The sequence below is a fragment of the Ipomoea triloba genome, chromosome 6 (genome assembly GCF_003576645.1).
Source record: "Ipomoea triloba cultivar NCNSP0323 chromosome 6, ASM357664v1".
Taxonomy (NCBI): Eukaryota; Viridiplantae; Streptophyta; class Magnoliopsida; order Solanales; family Convolvulaceae; genus Ipomoea; species Ipomoea triloba.
Genome location: NC_044921.1, coordinates 17173060 through 17194253, shown reverse-complemented (window position 1 = coordinate 17194253; position 21194 = coordinate 17173060). Strand labels below are relative to the sequence as shown.

General features: G+C 33.4%; 2 protein-coding genes across 2 annotated transcripts in view; both read left to right on the top strand.

Annotated features, from left to right (window-relative positions):
* The first annotated feature begins 293 nt into the window (after positions 1 to 293).
* Positions 294 to 8758, top strand: LOC116022557 (putative transcription elongation factor SPT5 homolog 1). Its single transcript, XM_031263309.1, has 22 exons — positions 294 to 795; positions 2171 to 2409; positions 2487 to 2633; positions 2751 to 2909; positions 2982 to 3065; positions 3175 to 3245; positions 3331 to 3688; positions 3808 to 3963; positions 4102 to 4199; positions 4288 to 4336; positions 4408 to 4560; positions 4647 to 4790; positions 4912 to 5008; positions 5263 to 5424; positions 5509 to 5557; positions 5636 to 5730; positions 5815 to 5884; positions 6829 to 6883; positions 6968 to 7085; positions 7199 to 7336; positions 7952 to 8052; positions 8303 to 8758. Exons 1-22 carry the CDS (start codon positions 489 to 491, stop codon positions 8543 to 8545), a joined length of 3093 nt encoding a protein of 1030 aa, XP_031119169.1. The 5' UTR covers positions 294 to 488; the 3' UTR covers positions 8546 to 8758.
* Positions 8759 to 13410: 4652 nt separating this feature from the next.
* LOC116022573 (auxin efflux carrier component 6) overlaps positions 13411 to 21194 on the top strand; it is an 11922-nt gene continuing 4138 nt past the window's right edge. The window contains exons 1-3 of the mRNA XM_031263329.1: positions 13411 to 13835; positions 15499 to 16103; positions 20500 to 20695. Coding sequence (XP_031119189.1) covers positions 13411 to 13835; positions 15499 to 16103; positions 20500 to 20695 — 1226 coding nt within the window. The remainder of the gene's footprint in view (positions 13836 to 15498; positions 16104 to 20499; positions 20696 to 21194) is intronic.

Here is a 21194-nt window from a genome sequence, read left to right as displayed (position 1 = left end):
GACGGTTAGTTTACAATGCTCAAAACGACGTCGTTTACGTACGTGGTGCACCGTATAATTTGTCCATCCCTACACCCAACACTCCAACTCGACATAGTATTTGAGAGGATGTAGATTACGGTAATTCAGTAACTCACCCATAGGACTAAATGCCGATGTACAGGATGCATTATACATGACTATATCACAGAATAGAAATTTTCAGTAATTTTCTTTCTCTTGTAATTATGTATAAATAAATGAAATTATACTATATACGGAATATATAACTGAAACTAGTCGGTCTTCAAATTATCCGGGTCGGGTTGGGAGATTTATCAAATTCCCAAAAGCGCCGTGCTCTCCCTCAAGCAGTTAGGTTTCTATTTGCAAACGCAAAAGTGTATAAAATTTTCGAACACAATCAAGTTCACTCTTCTCTGAATTTCGGAAAACTCAGTGTGTGCTCTGAATTTGGGGATAGTTTCAGAACTTGAAGCAAATTAACCATGGCGAGGAGGCGTGACGAGGAGGATGAAGAGGAGCTGGACCCGGAAGATGACTACGAGATGGATGATGAGGAAGAAGAGGAAGAAGAGGAGTATGACGGCGGCGGAAAGGCCGGGAGGAAGCGCTCGAGATCGGATTTTATCGACGATGCGGCGGAGGAAGATGATGAAGATGAAGAGGATGATGACGACGACTATGGAGGAGGTCGTAAACGTAATAACAAGAAGAGGTCGGGGTCTCATTTTTTTGATCTCGAGGCAGCGGTGGATAGCGACGATGACGAAGAAGAAGAAGACGGCGAAGACGGTTAGAACTTTTATATTAAAATTATTTATAAAAATTAATTGGTTTAAGGGCATTTATACTTTTTGTTCTTTTACTATATACGAATGATCTAATTTCCACCTATCTGAGCTTTAATGTACCAAAAAGAAAAATTAATCTGAATTTGTGATTATAAATATGCATTTAATGTAATAGACATCAAAGGTTTGCCATGGATGAGTGGATCAGTGAATAATCAATGGAAACTGTAGAGCTTTTGTATACCAGACAGCAGCTTGACTATCTGCACCAATCCTTTTTTTTTTTTTTTAAATGTCTCTAGAAGTTTAGACTAATTGTCCATTACATTGGTACCTTTTCTTTACATGAGTTAAGGTGAAAGCTGAAATCAGAAATATACTTTTCTTTTGTGAAGTCTCCCACCTTTCAATCAGGTTCTCATATACTTTAACTGGAATTATTTCAGGCTTTGGAATTGGTGATTGGGTGTGCTCTATGGTATGATTGATAACTAACTTTCAGTGGAACCTTATGGATCTAAAATCTAAAGACCAGAGAAAATTGTGGGTAGAATGGATAACATGTTAGAGAGTGTATTTCTATGGTTTTGTGATGTTGAAATTAGGATAGAAATCATAGAATCAAGTTTGTCTTTTAGCACTTCAGCTCTGCTTGCCTGTCCTCTTTTAACTTGGTAGATACGTAACTTACCAAATTCAAAGAGATACTACATAATAGCTTCTAAAGATGCCCAAAACATTGAGAAGACGAGATATAATAGAGAGAAAAATCATGCAGTGGTTAGTACACTTGTGTTCGGAACTGTTTTATATTGGGAAGGTTGGAATTTTTGACATGTAAGGGCTCTGTTTACTGGACTTTTACTTCCCTCCAAGGAACTGGCATTTGCTTTAGACCTAGTGAATAAGATTTTGCACGTTTTTATATATGCTGGGTCCTGATACAGGCTTAGGTTCCTCACTCCATCTCATCTCTTCTTCTAAGTGTGCTTCTCTATCTGAAAAGATGCGGAATAGCAGTGCCTTCAGTTAGAAGCTCAATACCTGCCATTGCATGTTTTTTCTGTTCTGGCCAGCTAGTTTCAATCTGATTTTGCTTCTCCATCATGTTAACTCTAAAAGACATTTTGTTAAAGCTTAACTTTAAACTAGTCATTAGTAGATAAATGTTAAGTGTTAACTCTAAAAAAACATTTAAATTAACTTTAAACATGTGTTCTCATTATTAGTTAATGAATTTTACCCTTTATATTTCTAAGTTTGTCCCCTGTTGATATTGCTAGTGAACTGGGATTTCTCTTTAGCAGTGGCATGCTGCCATGCTCACTGGGAATTCTCTTTTGTTGATGCTAATGATAGTATTCCTGATTTCACAGACTTCATTGTGGATGCTGGAGCTGATATACCTGATGACTATGATTCAAGACAGATTCATCGTCGCCCAATTCTCTCACGTGAGGACCAAGAGGAAGACTTTGAGGCACTTGAGAGAAGCATCCAGGCTAGATATGCAAGGTCTAGTCATGTGGAGTATGATGAGGAAGCTACTGATGTAGAGCAGCAAGCACTTTTACCATCTGTCAGAGATCCGAAGTTATGGATGGTGAAATGTGCGGTAGGTGTTAGAGCTTGTACTTGATTTCACCTGAAGTAGACTTTGCTTCTTCCTTATCCTGTCTTTGTGCATTGTAGATTGGTCGTGAGAGGGAGGTTGCTGTCTGTCTGATGCAGAAATGCATTGACAGGGGACCAGAGTTGCAAATTAGGTCTGTTGTAGCACTTGATCATCTTAAAAACTTTATATACATTGAAGCAGACAAAGAGGCCCATGTTAGGGAGGTATGCTATAGCATGTGCATTTTATTATACTTTGCTCTTTTGAAGTTTTGATTTGCTAAATAATTCCAAGGAATGCACTTTGGTACTGATTATTTTACCTCTGTTGTTTTGTTACAGGCATGCAAGAATATGCGCATGATATATCCCGCAAAAATAATGCTTGTTCCAATCAAAGAGATGACTGATGTCCTTTCGGTTGAAAGCAAAGCAGTTGATCTTGCCAGGGATACTTGGGTCAGAATGAAGACTGGAACTTATAAAGGGGACCTTGCAAAGGTGGTCAAGTCTCTATCTGTCTTTGGAAATACAACTTAATGAGTTTCTTTCTAATATTTAAGTTTTCTTTAGGTTGTGGATGTAGATAATGTAAGACAGAGAGTTACCGTGAAGTTAATCCCAAGGATTGACCTACAAGCTCTTGCAAACAAATTGGTATGTGCCTTTTTACTTGTTAATTTTTGTTCTGAATGTCATTGTGCAGAAGTATTCAAAGAATTGCTGTCTCTATCTGTATTGGTTATGGCTTTCTTTTGTTATATAGGAAGGGAGGGAAGTTCCAAAGAAAAAAGCATTCATTCCTCCCCCACGTTTTATGAACATAGATGAGGCTCGGTAATTTTTTCCTTAGTATCTTTGAGCTTGAGATAAACTATTGGGTGGTCATTTTGTTTCATTAATGTGTTTTTATTATTTTCAGAGAGATGAACCTACGTGTTGAGCGTAGGCGAAATCCAATGACCGGTGACTATTTTGAGAATATTGGTGGCATGATGTTCAAAGATGGATTTTTATATAAAACAGTGGCTATGAAATCAATTAGCACTGTGAATATTCAACCAAGTTTTGATGAACTTGAGAAATTCCGTCAACCTGGTGAAAGTGGGGATGGTGATATGGCTAGTTTGTCAACTCTATTTGCGAATAGGAAGAAAGGTCACTTTATGAAGGGTGATCGTGTGATTGTTGTCAAAGGGGATTTGAAGAACCTGAAAGGATGGGTTGAGAAAGTAGAGGAAAATACTGTTCACATCAGACCAAAAGAAAAAAACCTTCCTGTATGAATATTGATCTTCCCGTACTCTTTTGAACATGCAATGGTTCTATTTAAATAAACTCCCTATTGAGTGAAAGGACAACTAATTAGCACCTTGCTGGCTTGCTCTTTCTTTGGCAGAAAACACTTACTGTTGGCGACAAGGAGCTTTGCAAGTACTTTGAACCTGGAAATCACGTAAAAGTTGTATCTGGTGCATCTGAAGGTGCGACTGGTATGGTCGTGTCTGTTGAGGGGCATGTGGTGAACCTAGTGTCTGATACTACTAAGGAGATTGTAAGTCAAGAACTTCTTTTTTACCTATCAAGTACAAAAAACCAAAAAGCTATTCTCTTGTTTTGAGGATGATTGTCTTTATAATAATGCAATTTGCTTTTGATGTGTATTCATAGATGTCATTCATGTTTTCTGTAGATACGTGTATTTGCTGACACTGTTGTGGAAAGCTCTGAAGTAACATCTGGTGCCACTCGAATTGGGGACTATGAGCTCCATGACCTTGTGCTACTAGAGTAAGCAGTTTTTTCACCCTTCCTCCCCCCAATAGTTTAATCTTTTAATGAATCATAACTAAGCTTTTGTACATGAATTGTTATGCAGCGATAAGAGTTTTGGTGTGATTATACGAGTAGAGAGTGAAGCTTTCCAGGTCTGAAGGGTAATTTCTGAGATCAATTTCATTATTAAATGTTCTGCTGACAATCTTATGAAATTACGTAGGTCCTTAAGGGGGTTCCGGAAAAAGCTGAGGTAGCACTCGTCAGGCTAAGGGAGATAAAAGCCAAGGTTGACAAGAGAGGGAATGCACATGATCGGTATCAGAACGCATTAGCAGTGAAAGATGTGGTCAAGGTTCTTGAGGGACCTTGCAAGGTGTGCATTGCTCTCTTGGGCTTTTTACATTACTAATTGGATTACTGGTGTTATAACATTTATAATTCTCTTTGTCCCCTCAATAGGGAAAACAAGGGCCAGTGGAACACATATACAGAGGAATTGTGTTTATTTACGACCGTCATCACCTTGAGCATGCTGGCTTTATATGTGCCAAAGTGCAATCTTGTGTTTTGGTTGGTGGATCAAGGGCAAATGGTGATAGAAAAGTATGCATCTAATGATCTTGATCAGGAAATCTTTTCCATTTATTATTGTAATTACTATTACTTTCTCGCATCCATGTGCAACTATATCATGCTCTAACATCTTATATTGTAACTTCTTTAGGCTGATCCCTTCTCATCAAGGTTTGGGCACCTTAGAACCCCACCTCGTGTTCCACAATCTCCAATGAGATCGTACAGGGGTGGTCCACCCAAAAATTGTATGTCTTCAGTATTTGAATAGTATTGATCCTTAATATTGCAGTTTAATGGTTCCCCTTTTGTCTTTGGGCCTCACTAAAACCGTATAATTGCTGTCATGATTTAACTTATTTCAATTGTTCCATATTTCGTTGTTATTCAGCATCCTTACATCTAAACTGGATTTGGTATTTTCATATTATTGGTTATTTCTCATACTTTATATTTAAACAAAAATTTCTATTGTTATAATTGTCTAATTGATGCTCTTTAGTTGGAGGAAGGCATGGTGGCGGAAGAGGAGGACACGATGCTTTAATTGGTGCTGATGTTAAAATTCGCCTTGGGCCATTCAAAGGTTGCAAAGGACGTGTTGTTGATTTGAAAGGAACTTCAGTCCGTGTTGAATTAGAAGCTCAGATGAAAGTTGTTACAGGCATGTCTCTAAATGCCACAGTAGCCATTAACACTTTATTGCTTATCCATTGCCTTCGCTCATGAAATTAAATTTTTTTTGCAGTTGACCGTGGTCATATTATGGATAATGTAAATGTTAGAACACCATTCAGGTAAATGTGCTTTTACTAGTTTTTTCCTTGAGTAATACACAGTTTTTATCAATGTTTAACTTCTCCCACTTTTTCCAGGGAACCATCTAGATATGGTTTTGGTAGTGAAACCCCATCACATCCTTCACGAACTCCACTCCATCCCTTTATGACTCCCATGAGAGATGCTGGAGGTGGTTTCTATTACTCTCTTTGGTTTTATTGTTCTATTATGGGATTTTTTGTTTCACTTACATTTTGTTATTTTTTGTTTATAGCAACACCTATCCATGATGGTATGAGGACACCAATGCGGGACAGAGCATGGAATCCAATGAGTCCACCTAGGTAAAAACCAGTTGCCATTGTTAGTTAAAACTGTGTCCTATACTCATTGGCACATAATGTATAAAGTTGAAGAGTAATGATCTATGAATGTTTATTTATTGGAGATATGCATAACTATGATGTTTTGTCCCACTAATCTTTGGCTATGCTGCTGTGGTAAAAATGCAAATGCTATGAGCAAAAAACTGTACTATACTCATGGGCACAATGGCACATAATGTAAATAGTTGAAGCATAATGGCCTAGTAATGTGGATTCATTGGGGATATGCATAACTAGGACAGTTTGCCCCATTAATCTTGGTTATGCTGTCCTGGTCCAGATCTGGATCACCGAAAGTTAAATGTGTATGCATTGTTGTTTTAATGCCCAGATGTCTATGAGCTTGAAATTGTTGACTTTGGTTTCATTTCCTTTAATCATTTGGCTTCCCTTCCCCACAAAAAATTAAGATGGGGACAGTTCCATATTTTAAATTGAAATGAAATGTGCATTCTCTTTATCTCAACTTGAAGAGAAACATGCAAAACTATATAACATGATCTATGTTAGATATAAATCTCGTGCAAAATCCGACTTGTCCTGGAGTTCTTTTGAGTTTGTTATGGTGTTGAAATTGTTTATGAATGTCAAGTCTGCTTAGATGAGAATGAAATTCCAGTGGAGGAACTTTGTCACTGTGAGAGTTATGGAATCTTGCCTTCCAATATTATGATTAAAAAAGTAGTGTCTTAACTTTCTTGTTGTTGCTGAGCAAAACTAGGTGTGCAAAGTGCAGACATGAACCTCTTATATTTTGTATATACAGAAAAGGGAGAATGCACTTATGCAGTGCATGCTTAATTCTCTTCATGACACGTTTCTTAATTTCTTTGGTTCTCTACGAGATCAATTGACTAGAATGACAAAGCCACTGAATTAAATGATTTCAATTTCTGTGCTAGGGATACTTGGGAAGAAGGAAACCCTGCTTCTTGGGGATCTAGTCCACAGTACCAGGTTTGCAATTTGTTACTTTTATTTTGCATGTTCATAGAATTTCTTTGTGATTGTAGTATTGATCTAAAAACTTCTATTTTTTAGCCTTCAAGTCCTCGTTCAAGACCATACGAGGCACCCACTCCTGGTTCTGGTTGGAATAACTCTTCCACCAGCAGTTATAATGACGCTGGAACTCCTAGAGATAATAGTTCGTCTTATGGTAATCAAACCAAAATATTCCTTTTATAAGGCTTGAGTTTGGACTTGATTTTTACGTCTTACACATACAAAATTTTATTTATTTTGATGCTGTTCTAATTTTGTTAAATGTAGCTAATGCCCCAAGTCCTTACTTGCCTTCTACACCTGGTGGGCCACCTCCTATGACCCCAAGTTCTGCATATTTGCCTGGAACTCCCGGTGGGCAACCAATGACTCCTGGTAGTCTGGATATGATGTCACCTGTAGTAGGTAGGTGTTGCTGTTTTTTGACTGAGATAATGTCTATGCATACAACATACACAAGCGCATAAATAACTTACCCTTGTTACCCTGTTCTTGTCGAAGTGGATAATTTATGGTTCTTGAGAATTGAGAATTTAACTTTGTTTTGTTTTTAATATTATTCTTTTCATTTACCACTTTGTAGCCCACCAGGAACCCTTTTAATATTGCTGTGTCCCTTTCTTTTTTTGGCAAATCAAAGAGGGATGGGGGAGATGGGATTCAAACTTGGCCAATAACCTGTAAAGGACAAAGCCCTGACCCCCCTATGGCTTCTATTTTCCGATTTTGTTAATGTTCTAGTATATAGCTGGATAACAGAGATAACTGATAAATATTAATACTACCTGGACAGTCTTGGATTTGAGGGGTGAGCATGTTGCACACATAAAGATTATAATATTCTGTAGTAATATGGGTGTTAGCAATCTAGTTATTTTATGAAGTTAGTTGTAAATGGCTTAAGGTTTAACCCTTGATTAAATTCTTTTACTTCCTGTTTAGTTAAATTAAAAAAACGGAAGTACGCATTGAGATATTAGTGACTTTGTCCATGGTGATGCTAATGAATATAAGTTGCAGGTGGAGAAGGTGAAGGGCCTTGGTTCTTGCCAGATATCGCAGTCAATGTACGAAGGAATGGGGAAGATAATCTTGTTGGTGTGATACGTGAAGTTCTTGCGGTATGTATAGTTTAATATAATTTGTTCTCTTGCTTTCTTTGTGGAAATATACATGCGAAGCCCTACAGGAATTCTCTTCAAATGAATTTTAGTATTTGTTTAAGAGATCCACTGCTCAAAGAGAAATACTTTTTTTTTTAAAATTTATTTTACTTGGCATATAGGCAAAAGATGTCTTTAGGATTGTCTATTTGAGATTCAATTGTATCATTTTTATACTTATATTATGAGCAATTCTTTGGTGGCCCAGGATGGTTCTTGTAGTGTTGCCCTTGGCTCAAGTGGTAACGGAGAAATAATCACTGCACTCCCTAGTGAAATTGATATCGTCGTGCCAAGGAAGTCCGACAAAATCAAGATTATGGGCGGTGCTCAGCGCGGGGCCACTGGGAAGCTTATCGGTGTTGATGGCACTGATGGAATTGTGAAGGTAGATGATACTCTTGATGTTAAAATATTAGACATGGTTATATTGGCTAAGTTAGCACTTTAGTTTCTGGCCACTGCTAATGGCTATAACAGTGGGGGGGTGGCTGTGCTGATTGCGCTTATTTGCAGTTGTAATATATATACAAAATACAGCGATATTTTTCTTTCTACGTCGATTTTTACATTTTTTATGTGGGATAAATGGAGAAATCTTGATCAATTTTGTAGCTTGTTATTCACATTTTTTTTTAATGTGTTCTAAATATTTGTTTCGAAATTTCCACAGCACTGCCTGGCCTTGCTTTTTTGTTGTGTGCAAATTGCATATAATATGCGGGTTTTTTTGGGTTTTAAATGTTCAAATTAAATATATGCAGTATGATATATTAAGTATTAATATTGAAAAGTTCGATGTTTTTGTTGTATGACCATCTGGACATCTGGTTCATTTTAATACAGCAATGAGAACCAATTCGAGTTGTCTGGGCCTAGCCCTAGCCTAAACAGTGCGAGTTGATGGGCCTAGCCCATTATAGGCTCGATTCTAATTAATACGGAGTAACAATTTGAATACTTATTAATTTTAGATAGGTTAATAATTAATTAGAATACTTATTAATTTTAGATAGGTTAATAATGCCAACTAATATGTAGTGTGATGATACCTTTATTACCATTCTAAATGGGTGGTCACAAAATCATATTTCCGTGGATATAATGTCTGGGTGAGACAGTGATATGACAAACTATATTCTATTTTGAAAAGTTAGTTCAAAATTACTTTATTTTGATCAATAAATTTCAAATTACCATACTTTCGAGAAAAGGAAAATTTAAAAAAAAACCTTGTCTTATAACATAAGAGTGAATTCAAAGTAGTATCAGGAAATTGTGCCTATGATTTTTGAGTTATGCATTAGGCTACAAATATTTTAGTACAGAGTAACAATTTTTATCGTCAATGTACATTAAATACAAAATTAGTTTATAATCATACATATTCATTTACAATATTTATCAATTATCAAATATTGCTTCTCTTGCTAATATAAATATGATATTTCCAATATAAATAAATATATTACTAACAATGATTAATCATATTATAATTATGCCAAGCACCTTTGTGCTTAGATGACATGTAGTGACTGAGTCAGTAGAGGGTCGGTTTTTTTTATTTGCGTGGCGCTGTGCTGGTAAATAAGTGAGGCCCTATCAAAGTATAAATAAACTGCGAAATGAAGAAAAAAATGCAAAAAAGTTGAAACAAATTCAAACTTTATTTATTATGAACAAAATTCTAAACATAATGCCAACTACAAATATTTTATTTAAATAGAGCTGTCCTTTTAGTATTCTTTGATGCAAATACATATACTAACTATTAGACCCAGGGCTGGACTAGGGGCTCCAAATTTTTGGGATCCCGTGCTGTAGCACATCTTGCACGCCCTAAAATCCGGCACCGAATAGTACTAAAAAAAAATCTTATACTGATCATATATTTATTTTTACATTTCATACATGGGAAGAATAGTGTCTATATATAAATATATAATCTATATCTATATAATATAACTATGAGTTGTGCACACGCACATGTCATGTTGAAAATCTTTATTATTATTATAAAAACTCAAAGTACAATATTTAATGGGAATTTCTATTTGCACCACCCTAATGGGATGTTTGGTTGGAGGGAATTACAATTCCATTATCACATAATTTCCACATAATTCTGAAAACGAGCAAATTTTATCATTTGGTTGGAGGGAATTGCAATTCCCTCATTTTTATGAAATTAGAATCCATGCCTTCCCTTGGTATTTCAATTCCATGGATTTTAGGAAGAAAAAAAATAACTTTGAGACAAAATTACCCATATATTTTTTTAACATAAAATTGATGTTTGACTTCTCTCTTTCGATTATAGTGTGTCTTCTTCTTTTACTCTTAATACAGAACGTCAATCAGTAGGCCAACTTCAATTAGATATGTTTTTCTCAAAACTCCCTTATTTATTTTATTGCTTTCGATATGCAATTCTAAAGTTTATTTACAGTTTATTATATAAATTTTCAAAAGCAAAATTTCAATTTGGTCATTTAGAAAATAAGTATGATATTTTGGACTTTATACTATTTATTTCCTTTCAATTCCCATATATACCAAACATTGGAATAGAAATTCTTAGTAATTTTATTCCTGCAAACCAAATGCTGGAATTTAAATTACCACTTTATTATCTCCCATAGAATTATAATTCTTTTCCCACTTAATTCTCTCTTTCCAACCAAACGCTCCATAATTGCTATTTACACCACCCTTTAATAGGTGTGCTAACTTTATGCCTTTACAGGTGGTGGAAATAGACAACTTGCTATTTGCACAACCTCATTAAAGTTAGTCAAACATTATGCTTTTATTTAAATTATTTTAAAAGAAAAACCTCGCCGGCGAGAAGGCGACCCATGTCGCCTTGAGAAGGCGGAGTTTTTTTTTTAATGTTTTAATTTTTAAAATTTTAATTAAAAATTTATTAATAGAATCTCATAAATTACACTTAATTGACTAGGTTGGTATAAATAGTCATATTTACACCCTCATTACTATTTAGACCACCTATATAATTATTGAAAATTTTCACATTTTTTATAATTCCAAAATTATTTGCACGCACTTTTCACTAGAGGATGGTACAAATAACAACACCTTATTTAGTTCAACTGAAATAATGTAATATCATCGCTGAGAATCTATGCGAATCTAAATGCACTAAACTATAAAGTTAAAATGCTACTCCATTTCATAATTCGTATCTTCTAGACATTTTGACACGGAATTTTAGGGATATTATATGTTTGTGTGTACGTTAATGTCGACCAAAGATCTTGTGGTCTAGTTGCATCCGATTATACTTCTCTATGGGAAGGGTAGGTTTGAGTCTTAGTGGAGAACCTCTCATTTGAGAGAGAAAGTCTAAAGGGAGGAGGTGGCTTGGGGTGGGAGGAGTTAAATAGACTTTCTTATGATTTTAAAAACCTTTCAAAAAGATTAATTAGAGTTTGTGTGCATAATGGGAGTCTTACAAATTTTGCCTTAAAAAGATTTGTAGCGTTTTGCATAAAGTGAGCTAAGAACTTTTATAGTGGTTTAATTGGGCAATCTCTACAACACTGATCTTCTCCTTAACATAGGAGGTTCCACTAATATTATCCCCAATTCAAGTGAAAATTATAGCCTTTCACACTAGTTGCTGACTAGCACAGGGCCACGCAAATAAAAAAATTGGCTCTGCTACGTGCACGTAATATTATAATTAGTTGCACCTAACGGTATAATTAGTTGCACTTAGGTGCACGAATGTTAACAAGGTAAATTACTTGCACTTGTGAGTGAATATAGGTGCACTTGTAAGTGATTTTGCTTGCACTTTTTACTTGCAAATGTGCATCAACTACTTGCACTTATAAAACATTTACTTGCACAAAAGTTTGAGTTATTTACGAAAAATGCCACTGCGTCGATTTTTATAAAATTACATCTGATTTGTTGATCTGGACACGTGGACAGCTGTGAATCGTTCTTATTTCTCTCCTGGGCACCCGTTTTCATTAGAGCGCGCCCATATATATGGATCGTTATACCGTGGACCAAGGTCCATAATGCATTGTGGACCCTGGTCTGAAACGACGCCGTATTGTTATGAATCTCATTACAGTTTTTTTTTTGTTAAAACTAAAATATAACTGTAATTTGAACAACAAAAATAGTGACGAAGAAGCAAGAACAAAAACATACACAAGTTCATCAGATCACAGAAACACACACGACAAAAGGTGAATATTTAAACAACATTATGAAATTTGAAAAACATGGAATATAAGAGATAATACTTCGGCTTATATTCTGTGTATTCTAACATTCAAATGCACAAACACTTCACAACCTGTGTACTAACATGAATACACAGAACGGTTGTCTAGGATACACAGAATGTCATTATAGAATACACAGGATATTGACACAAAATACATAGAATTCATCCTCATAACATTTTGGTGCGGGGTGCACAATGCATTGTGTCCACGATATAAATTGTTCATATATATATATATATATATATATATATATATATATATATATATATGTATGTATGTATGTATGTATGTATGTATCTATATATGTATGTATATATATATGTATGTTTGTATATATATATATATGTATGTTTGTATACACACATTAAGGGTGTTTTGGAAAGTATGGAAATGACTTTTGGAAAATATTTTCTGGAAAATGAGTCATTTTCTGGAAAATGAGTTCATTTTTGGTGTTTGGATGTACTCTGTAAAACTGTCTGTGTGTGTTTGGTTCATTTTCCGAAAAATAAGTAGAAAATGAGTAGAAATGTATAATTATATATTTTTATTATTTTATTTATAATATAAAAATATATAAACTAATAATATTTATTAGAAATTATAAATAATTTTTTTTTAAAACAAAAAACATTGCAGGAAGCCATTTTCCGTTTCCGAAAAATGACTTTCGAATTTTTTGTCCGGAAGTCATTTTTCTAAAAAAAATGAGCTCATTTTTCGTGACGAACGAAAAATATTTTCTGTTGACCACATTTTTCAAAAGGGGTGCCAAATGCCAAAAGCTCGGAAATTTCTGGGTTACCAAACACACTGGGTTACCAAACACACCCAAAGTCATGCCGTCTTGGTTAAAATATTTCTCATAGTCTTTCATGTTTTTGCCACGTGTAAAGATGAGACAATGATTATTAATTAAATCAACAACCAAATTCCTTAGATTGGCAATTTGGTCCACAACCCAAACCACATAGAGCCTTTCTTCATCCCTCACTTTCATCCTATCTTAGAAGCAAGAGTCATAGAGAGAGAGAGAAAAAAAAAAAAGATGATAAGTGGGAATGATTTCTACAAAGTGATGTGTGCAATGGTGCCACTGTACTTTGCAATGCTGGTAGCGTATGGTTCAGTGCGGTGGTGGAGGATATTCTCGCCGGAGCAGTGCGCCGGAATCAACCGCTTCGTCGCCGTTTTCGCCGTGCCGGTGCTGTCCTTCCACTTCATATCTCAGAACGACCCTTACCAGATGGACCCGAAGTTCATATTGGCTGATACATTGTCTAAGCTTTTGGTCCTCCTTTTGCTCTCATCTTGGGCGATATGCAAAGGCCAGTTGGATTGGCTCATCACCCTCTTCTCACTCTCTACTTTGCCCAACACCCTTGTTATGGGTATCCCTTTGCTTCAGGCCATGTATGGAGAATTCACCCAATCCCTCATGGTTCAACTTCTTGTCCTTCAATGCATCATCTGGTACTAAACTACATCTTTTTTTTTTTTTTTATTTTTTATTTTATTTTTTTATTTAAATTCATTATATATGTATCATTTATTTTACTTGTCCAGTTTACTATTCATTATTCAAACTTTTTATTTTGCTTATATTTTTTAAATTTATATTTTAGTATTTAATAGTATTTTACAATATTATTATAAAATAAAGGTCACATTTGTGTGAGACCGTCTCACGGATCCTTATTCGTGAGACCGGTCGGGTCGGGTCAAAGTACCATGCAAATGTCATACTTATATGTGTAAATATCATACTTATATGCTCAAATATAACACTAATAAAAAATACAATTTTTGCTACTTATAAGAGAAAAAGTAATACATTTTTTATAATAAGTAACGTTGACAAGTGCCCCTTACTTTTGAGGAAAAAAGTAATACTTTTAAATCGAAATGTAAAAGTATTGTATTTTCCCTTAAAAGTATTACATTTACCCTTATCAGTAACAAAATTTTTATTCCTAATTAGTATTACATTTGAGCATATAAGTATGACATTTGTGCATATAAGTGTTACATTTGCACCTTGTCCCGATCCCACCCGACCCGTCTCATGGTGAGACGGTCTCATACAAGTTTTTGTAAATTGTAAATAATTTTAGTCAAGTTTGATTAACTAAATCAGAGACATAAAATCATAAAATGGGACGAAAAGAGTATTGTGTATGTTACGTTTGATATATATAGTTTCTTTGCGTTCTATATATTGATACTGAAAAGGACTATATTCAATGCATTTAAATCCATGACTTTTGAAATGAGATTGATTCTCTTATACCAAATTGAAATATATGTTTCGTCCCAACTAAAGATCAGGGTAAGTTAATAGTTTGATTATACAAATTTATATTTTTATATTATATGCTCAAGAATAAAAAGTTTAATTTCTATGCACTACTAGTAAAGTAAAATGCCTTTAATTTTCGTTCATGTGTAAGTCGGTTGAAACCTTTTTATGTCTTTTACAGAAAGTAATCTGCAAAGTGACAAAAAAAGCATTGTAGAATTTCTACGAGTATAGCATGTTGAAACACAGCCGAAAAGATAAATAGGCCACATAGAAAAACAACTTAAATAGTCAAAAATAGCCAACTTAATTCAGAGTCTATGATCTGTAATATAAATAGGAATAACTATTAATTTTTTTTTGAAAAATTCATGATTTATACCTATTTATGCACTAGGAGTCATGTATAAGGTTAGGCATTAGGTTTTTGACTGAAATTGGCATTTTTAATTTAAAACAAATAGAAAAAAAAATGTATACTCAATATATATGTGATTATAAAACACTTTTACTTATGCGCATTTGACACATCTTCTACTATTTCAAATTGAGAAAGTATATAATTGATATTACCTAGTAACAAATTATTGTCATAAAGTTGTTAGATGGGTCGGGTATTTCAATAATTTGATCTTATAGACTATGTCAAACAAATAACTCGCTACTGAAGGCTTGAACCCACTCCCATCATCCATGTGGGAGTGTTAATAGGGACACCGGATGCCACTTGACCACTTTATAGATTGTGTACATAGATACTAGCGTTATATTTACGTACATTAAGATGTGCAAAATTACATGTTTTTTAATATAAATAATGTTCATTCGTGCATGCAGGTATACTATATTGTTATTCTTGTTTGAGTATAGAGCTGCGACCATACTAATCAAGAACCAATTTCCCGGCAATATGGCTGCCTCAATAACAACATTCGCCGTCGACAATGACGTCATATCCCTCGACGGCCGGGGACCGCTTTGCACGGAGTCGGAGATTGACGCTAACGGCCAAATCCGCGTCCGTATCCGACGGTCCACATCGTCGGCGCCGGAATCGGGGTTCTCATCCTCCCTAGGGATCACACCCAGGGCGTCGAATCTCTCAAACGCCGAGGTTTTCTCCGTTAACACGCCGCCGGGCCCGTTGCATGAGTTCCAGCTCGCGAATGAGGATGTAGAGTTCGGGCATGGGGACTTGGCCGTGGGGTTTCGGGCCGGGCTGAGCCCGCAGCTCTCCGGCGGCTACGCCTCATCTGATGCGTACTCGCTGCAGCCGACGCCGAGGCGATCGAATGTTAACGAGATGGACGCGACGACGACGACGGGGAATACTCCGATGTGGGTCATGTCCCCCGCCTCCGCCGGGAAGATTTGCCGGCAGACGTCTCCGGGGAAATGTGAAGGCGGTGGAGAAACACAGGAGTATAGAGATGCTCTTGGAGGTATGTGCGATAGATATTATTATTATTATTATTATTATTATTATTATTATATCTGTTTCTAGGGTTTTGCATGGCCACCACGTAAAATATTTTCTTCAAATAATTTATAAATAAATAATGAGCTTGTATTTAACTAAATTGGAAAATGATATTTATACTTTCACTAATAAATTAACTGACCTTATTTAAAAAGGAAAATTATTGTGTAGACCACGAATATAAGGTACATTTTTAATATACTAAAAGTATGTTATTTGTGTACTGAATGTACATTATTTGACAATATATAAAATAAAGTACTTTCAATACTCAAATAATATATCTTTAAGTATATTAAAAATGTACTTTTTATTTATTGCCCACACAGTTACATAGACCATAACCCATGTAATAATGATTGACTTAATAAAATAAATAAAACTAGAGTTTTACTTGAGCAGTATTATGCGCTATATATTTTAAAATTATTTTTAAATATGTTTGTTGTGTAGTGAATAATGATATGATAATTTTATTTTTGAATGATAATTAATGATTTAAAATAATAATAAAACATCAGATAAATTACATTAGATAATATATTGGTACTAAAATTTTGATTCACATAAAATTTTCTCTTATTTCAATGTCCCACATAGTAACAAAATGAAACTAAAAATAAATTAAAAACAAAAAGATTATTGAAAGTGACAAATGATTTGGATAGAGGGAGGGTATGCCCTGTCCTGTATGGTATATTATTAAGCTAAGGGCAGGAAGAAAGAGTAATGAGACAAATTTGGAGGCAGGCATAGGCATAGGCATGCATGCTCTACCCAAACTTGTCGTTTACACTACACTTCAAAACACCCTATTCATTTGTACAAAATATAACAGTAGACGGTTAATTAGATATAGACTTGTAATTACAAGATCACGAGTTTGAATTTCAAATTTTTTTAAAATTTGAATCAATCAACTTATTAACCTAAATTAGTTTATAATTTTTTTACTAACTAGGGTCACAAAATGATATTTACCTGTCAATATACATTCTCAAATAGTAATTACGAATTTTTGGAAAAAATGTAGCAGTAGGGACTAGGGAAGTCCTGAATGGTAGCTTTCTACAATGCACGCTTTGGTTGCATGTAAGGAAAGAAGCCATCTTATGTCTCTGTTATACACTACACACCACAGATGTTGTCTCATACTGATTATATCCATCCAATCCCCAATTCATCTGACAACTTATACCACCTTCCATAGCTTCTCTCTATTCTATTCATCATAGCTGGGCTCGCTTATCTAGAAGAAGCTGTACGATTGAAATGATGGATGAGCATCTCCTAGAGTGGGGTTTTTTTTCTCAATTTTTACATACCACATATGATGGTTAGAATATGCTTAATAGTTTGATTAATTTTTTTGGGAATTTTTGCAACACGACACAACTAAAAGAGTGGAAAGAGAAAAAAGGGCAGCTCAAGTGGTAAGAGAGTTACATCTACAGCTGAGAGGTCGTGGATTTGAACCTCAAGCCCTTGAATTTGAGCCGGTCTCAGCTATAGATAACCTAGGCTGATTTGTTAATCCAAAAAGAAAAAAGGAACGAAAATAACTTTTTTTTTTCCTTTTCTCTTTCCATGCGAACCTCACTAAAAACTATTTTACAGGAAAAAAAAATTCTAAAAATTATCTTCCTCAATTATTAAAAACTTGATAACCATTTTTTTTCCACTAGCAAAAACCATACCATTAAAAATCGCTAAAGGGATTGCTCTTAGGCAAGAGCAAAACAGGAAAAAGAAAAAAAAATAATTTCAAGAAAAAAAAAGAATGAAAATTAATTATACTCTTAACCCGCCCAGCATGAATGTGCACTGTGTTACACAAGCACGGGGAGTTAATTTTTTCTTTATTTCCTTCCCTTCCTAGCCCACAAAAAAATAATTCTTCTTGTAATTTTTTTTCCTATTCTCTCCCCTCTTCTTCAACTCATCATTACCTCTCTCATCCAACAATGAGAAGAAAAAAAAAACAAGAAAAATCTGTCTCGGGGATATGATGCATATGTTAAAAGAGAGAGATTAAAGAGATTTTACTATTAATTTTGAGTTTTTTTTTAAAGAAAAAAAAAGAAGAACAAGAAAAATCAATGCTTGACTATAAGCAAATGCCTAACATACGTGTGCTTTTCCCGTGCCCACCAGACACTTTAGAGTAGTTATCAATTAGCGACCATTCTCCTTTTTAATAAATATTTTATGTTTTTGTTTAATTCTTACTTGAATAAAAACTCAACTAACTCTTATGATTATAAAATTCTTATCTTTATACTTAAAATTTCTATAATTAGTATGATATACAACTCTAATAACTTCAATTATAAGTCATTCAAATAATTATCTAGACAAGTCTAAGATTAATAGATCATTCTAACGGATTACTCAAACAGATGCCCATATTCTCAAAAACACCATAGAAATATCTTTTTTTTTTTTGAAAGTATACTAATAACAAAAAAAAATTATTAAATACAAAATATGATGTTTTCTTTCTATAGACTTTATTTTTATTTTATAAAGACTCAAAGATTTTTATTTTTAAATATTTTTGGTAGATATGAAAATTATTCTTATTTATAAATATACAATTTAGTAAGGCAATTTTTAACTCAAATTACACTTTATTCAAATTCTTTAAATTAAATTAGAAAAAAAAAATCTTGAATATATAGATTGAATTTACGATTTTAACCTGTAAATAATGTGCACACGATAGGATAAAATAGGTAGAGGAAAGGTAAATTATGATCCACACATATAACAAAAATTAAATTTTTAATATACTAAAAGTACATTATTATTTCCTTTAAAAAAAGTACATTACTCATGTACTGAATATACATTATATAAAATAATGTATTTTCAGTATTCAAATAATTTGTTTTTTTTTGAATTAATATATATTTTAATATATTAAAAGTATATTATTTGTGTACGAAATGTACATTATTTGATAGTATGGTCTACACAATAATAATTGAGAAGGAAAAGGGTGGGTGGGGTTTTGACTTTGGACATGGAAGCATAATTGGAGAAATAATTACAAAATTAAATTCAAACAAATATTGATGGGAGTTGCATTTGCATAGGCAGAATCATTAGTTCAAAGCACGTGTGTGTTTTGATATGATAGTGAAGACTCATTTTTGAAACGCACTTGCGTTTATATAGTAAATATATATATATATATATATATATATATATATATATATATATATATATATTAAGTATAAGAATTCTTTAAATTTATTTATTATCTGTCAATTTAAAATATTATTTGAGTTTTTTTACGCCTAAATTTCATTTTTCAAAAATCAATTTGGTCGAATTAAACCTTTTAATTTTATTTATACTGATAAATTTAATTGTTTGGAAAAGAGTTAAATATTAAGTGTATATGTACATAAAATAACTATTTTCCCTTAAAATTGAAAATTTACAATTTCAAAGAATTGATCATTCCATAAAGAGAGATATATATCACAATTAAATTGAGATATATAGAGAGAGTACTATACATATATACACTGATCAGAAGTATAAGGTTTTTTTTTTTTTTTAATTAATTTTTTTTACCACTTTTCAATAGTTGAAAATTTTAAATTTTCTAACCGCGTATGTTAGTTTACAAAATTAATGTGTTTAAATTAAATATTTAGTTTTCTTTTACATACATACATATACATATACATATACATATATAGAGGACCAAATAAGAACACGGACCTAGAAAAAAATACAGTGATATATTTAATAAATATCACAAACTCTAAAGTGTATCAACGAACACTATAAAGTGCATTGGACAATAAACAAAGTGCACTCAGTGATATGTGAAGTGTAACATCTCGAATGCACTTCTACATATCATTGGATACATTTTTGCAATTATGCATGATGAAAATTCAAAATTTAAAATATTTATCAAAATGTCAGCATATTTTTTCATATTCTCTTTTTTTTTTAGAGTTATTGATCTTCTCTGGATCAACTGTTGAGATTAATTGGTAATTTTTGCCTGAGAAATGGATCTCACAAGATTTCTCTCTCTCACACACCCATATAGAAAAATTATAAAGAATATAGTCAATCAATTACTCTTATACTTGGTAGCACTCCAACTTGGATTGGTATTATGAGACATTATTGTTTGCATCCAAGTACAAATCTAAAATGTTTTTCAAATTTTTTTATTTGTGCACGATACAAGTAGCACCAACGCTGATTGACACCGTTGAATTTCCTTCACATATATGTATATTTTTAGCTTCATAATTTGTTTAACTAATAATTATATCATCTCCCAATTCTTTTTTTTTTTCTTTAATTGTGGTTTAAAATATTAGCAGAAAAGGAAGCTAGCTTCAGAGATTTTGCAAAGTGTTCCGTGGAGGATGGAATTGAAGATAACAGAAAAAATAAAGAAATGCCAAATGCGTATGTGATGCTAAGACTCATACTTACCATGGTTGGAAGAAAGCTTTCTCGTAATCCAAATACTTACTCCAGTGTATTAGGCCTTCTCTGGTCTCTAATCTCTTTTAAGTGAGTGAGTTTTCTATATATTTAATTACTCCTTTTATATATTTAATAATTTCTATTTACTATCCATCATTTTATACATAAATTTTAATATGATATTAAATTTAAGGTGTTCTCTAAAATGGTAATAATCAATATTAGTGTTTTCTGTAGTACCAAATACAATTATGCATAGTATGTTTAGTTGCACTATATGTTGTGGGGACAAGTGTTAAGAGTAGTGTTTAGTTGCATGGTATATTGTAGGGACTTGTGTTAAGAGTAGTTGATACAACTCAGATAAAAAACTTAAATAGTTGTACCTAATACAAAAAGCACTAGTGTTGTTCGGTACTATAAAAATGCTGATAGGGATTTTATTTGGACATGATAACAATTCATTGATACATTAACACTTGACATGTATTCAATAGTTAATATCTAAGGGCTATTATGTGGGGAAGAATAAACAATTGTAGTGCTAATAGGAATACATTGTTTTTTTTTTTTTTTTTTTTTTTTT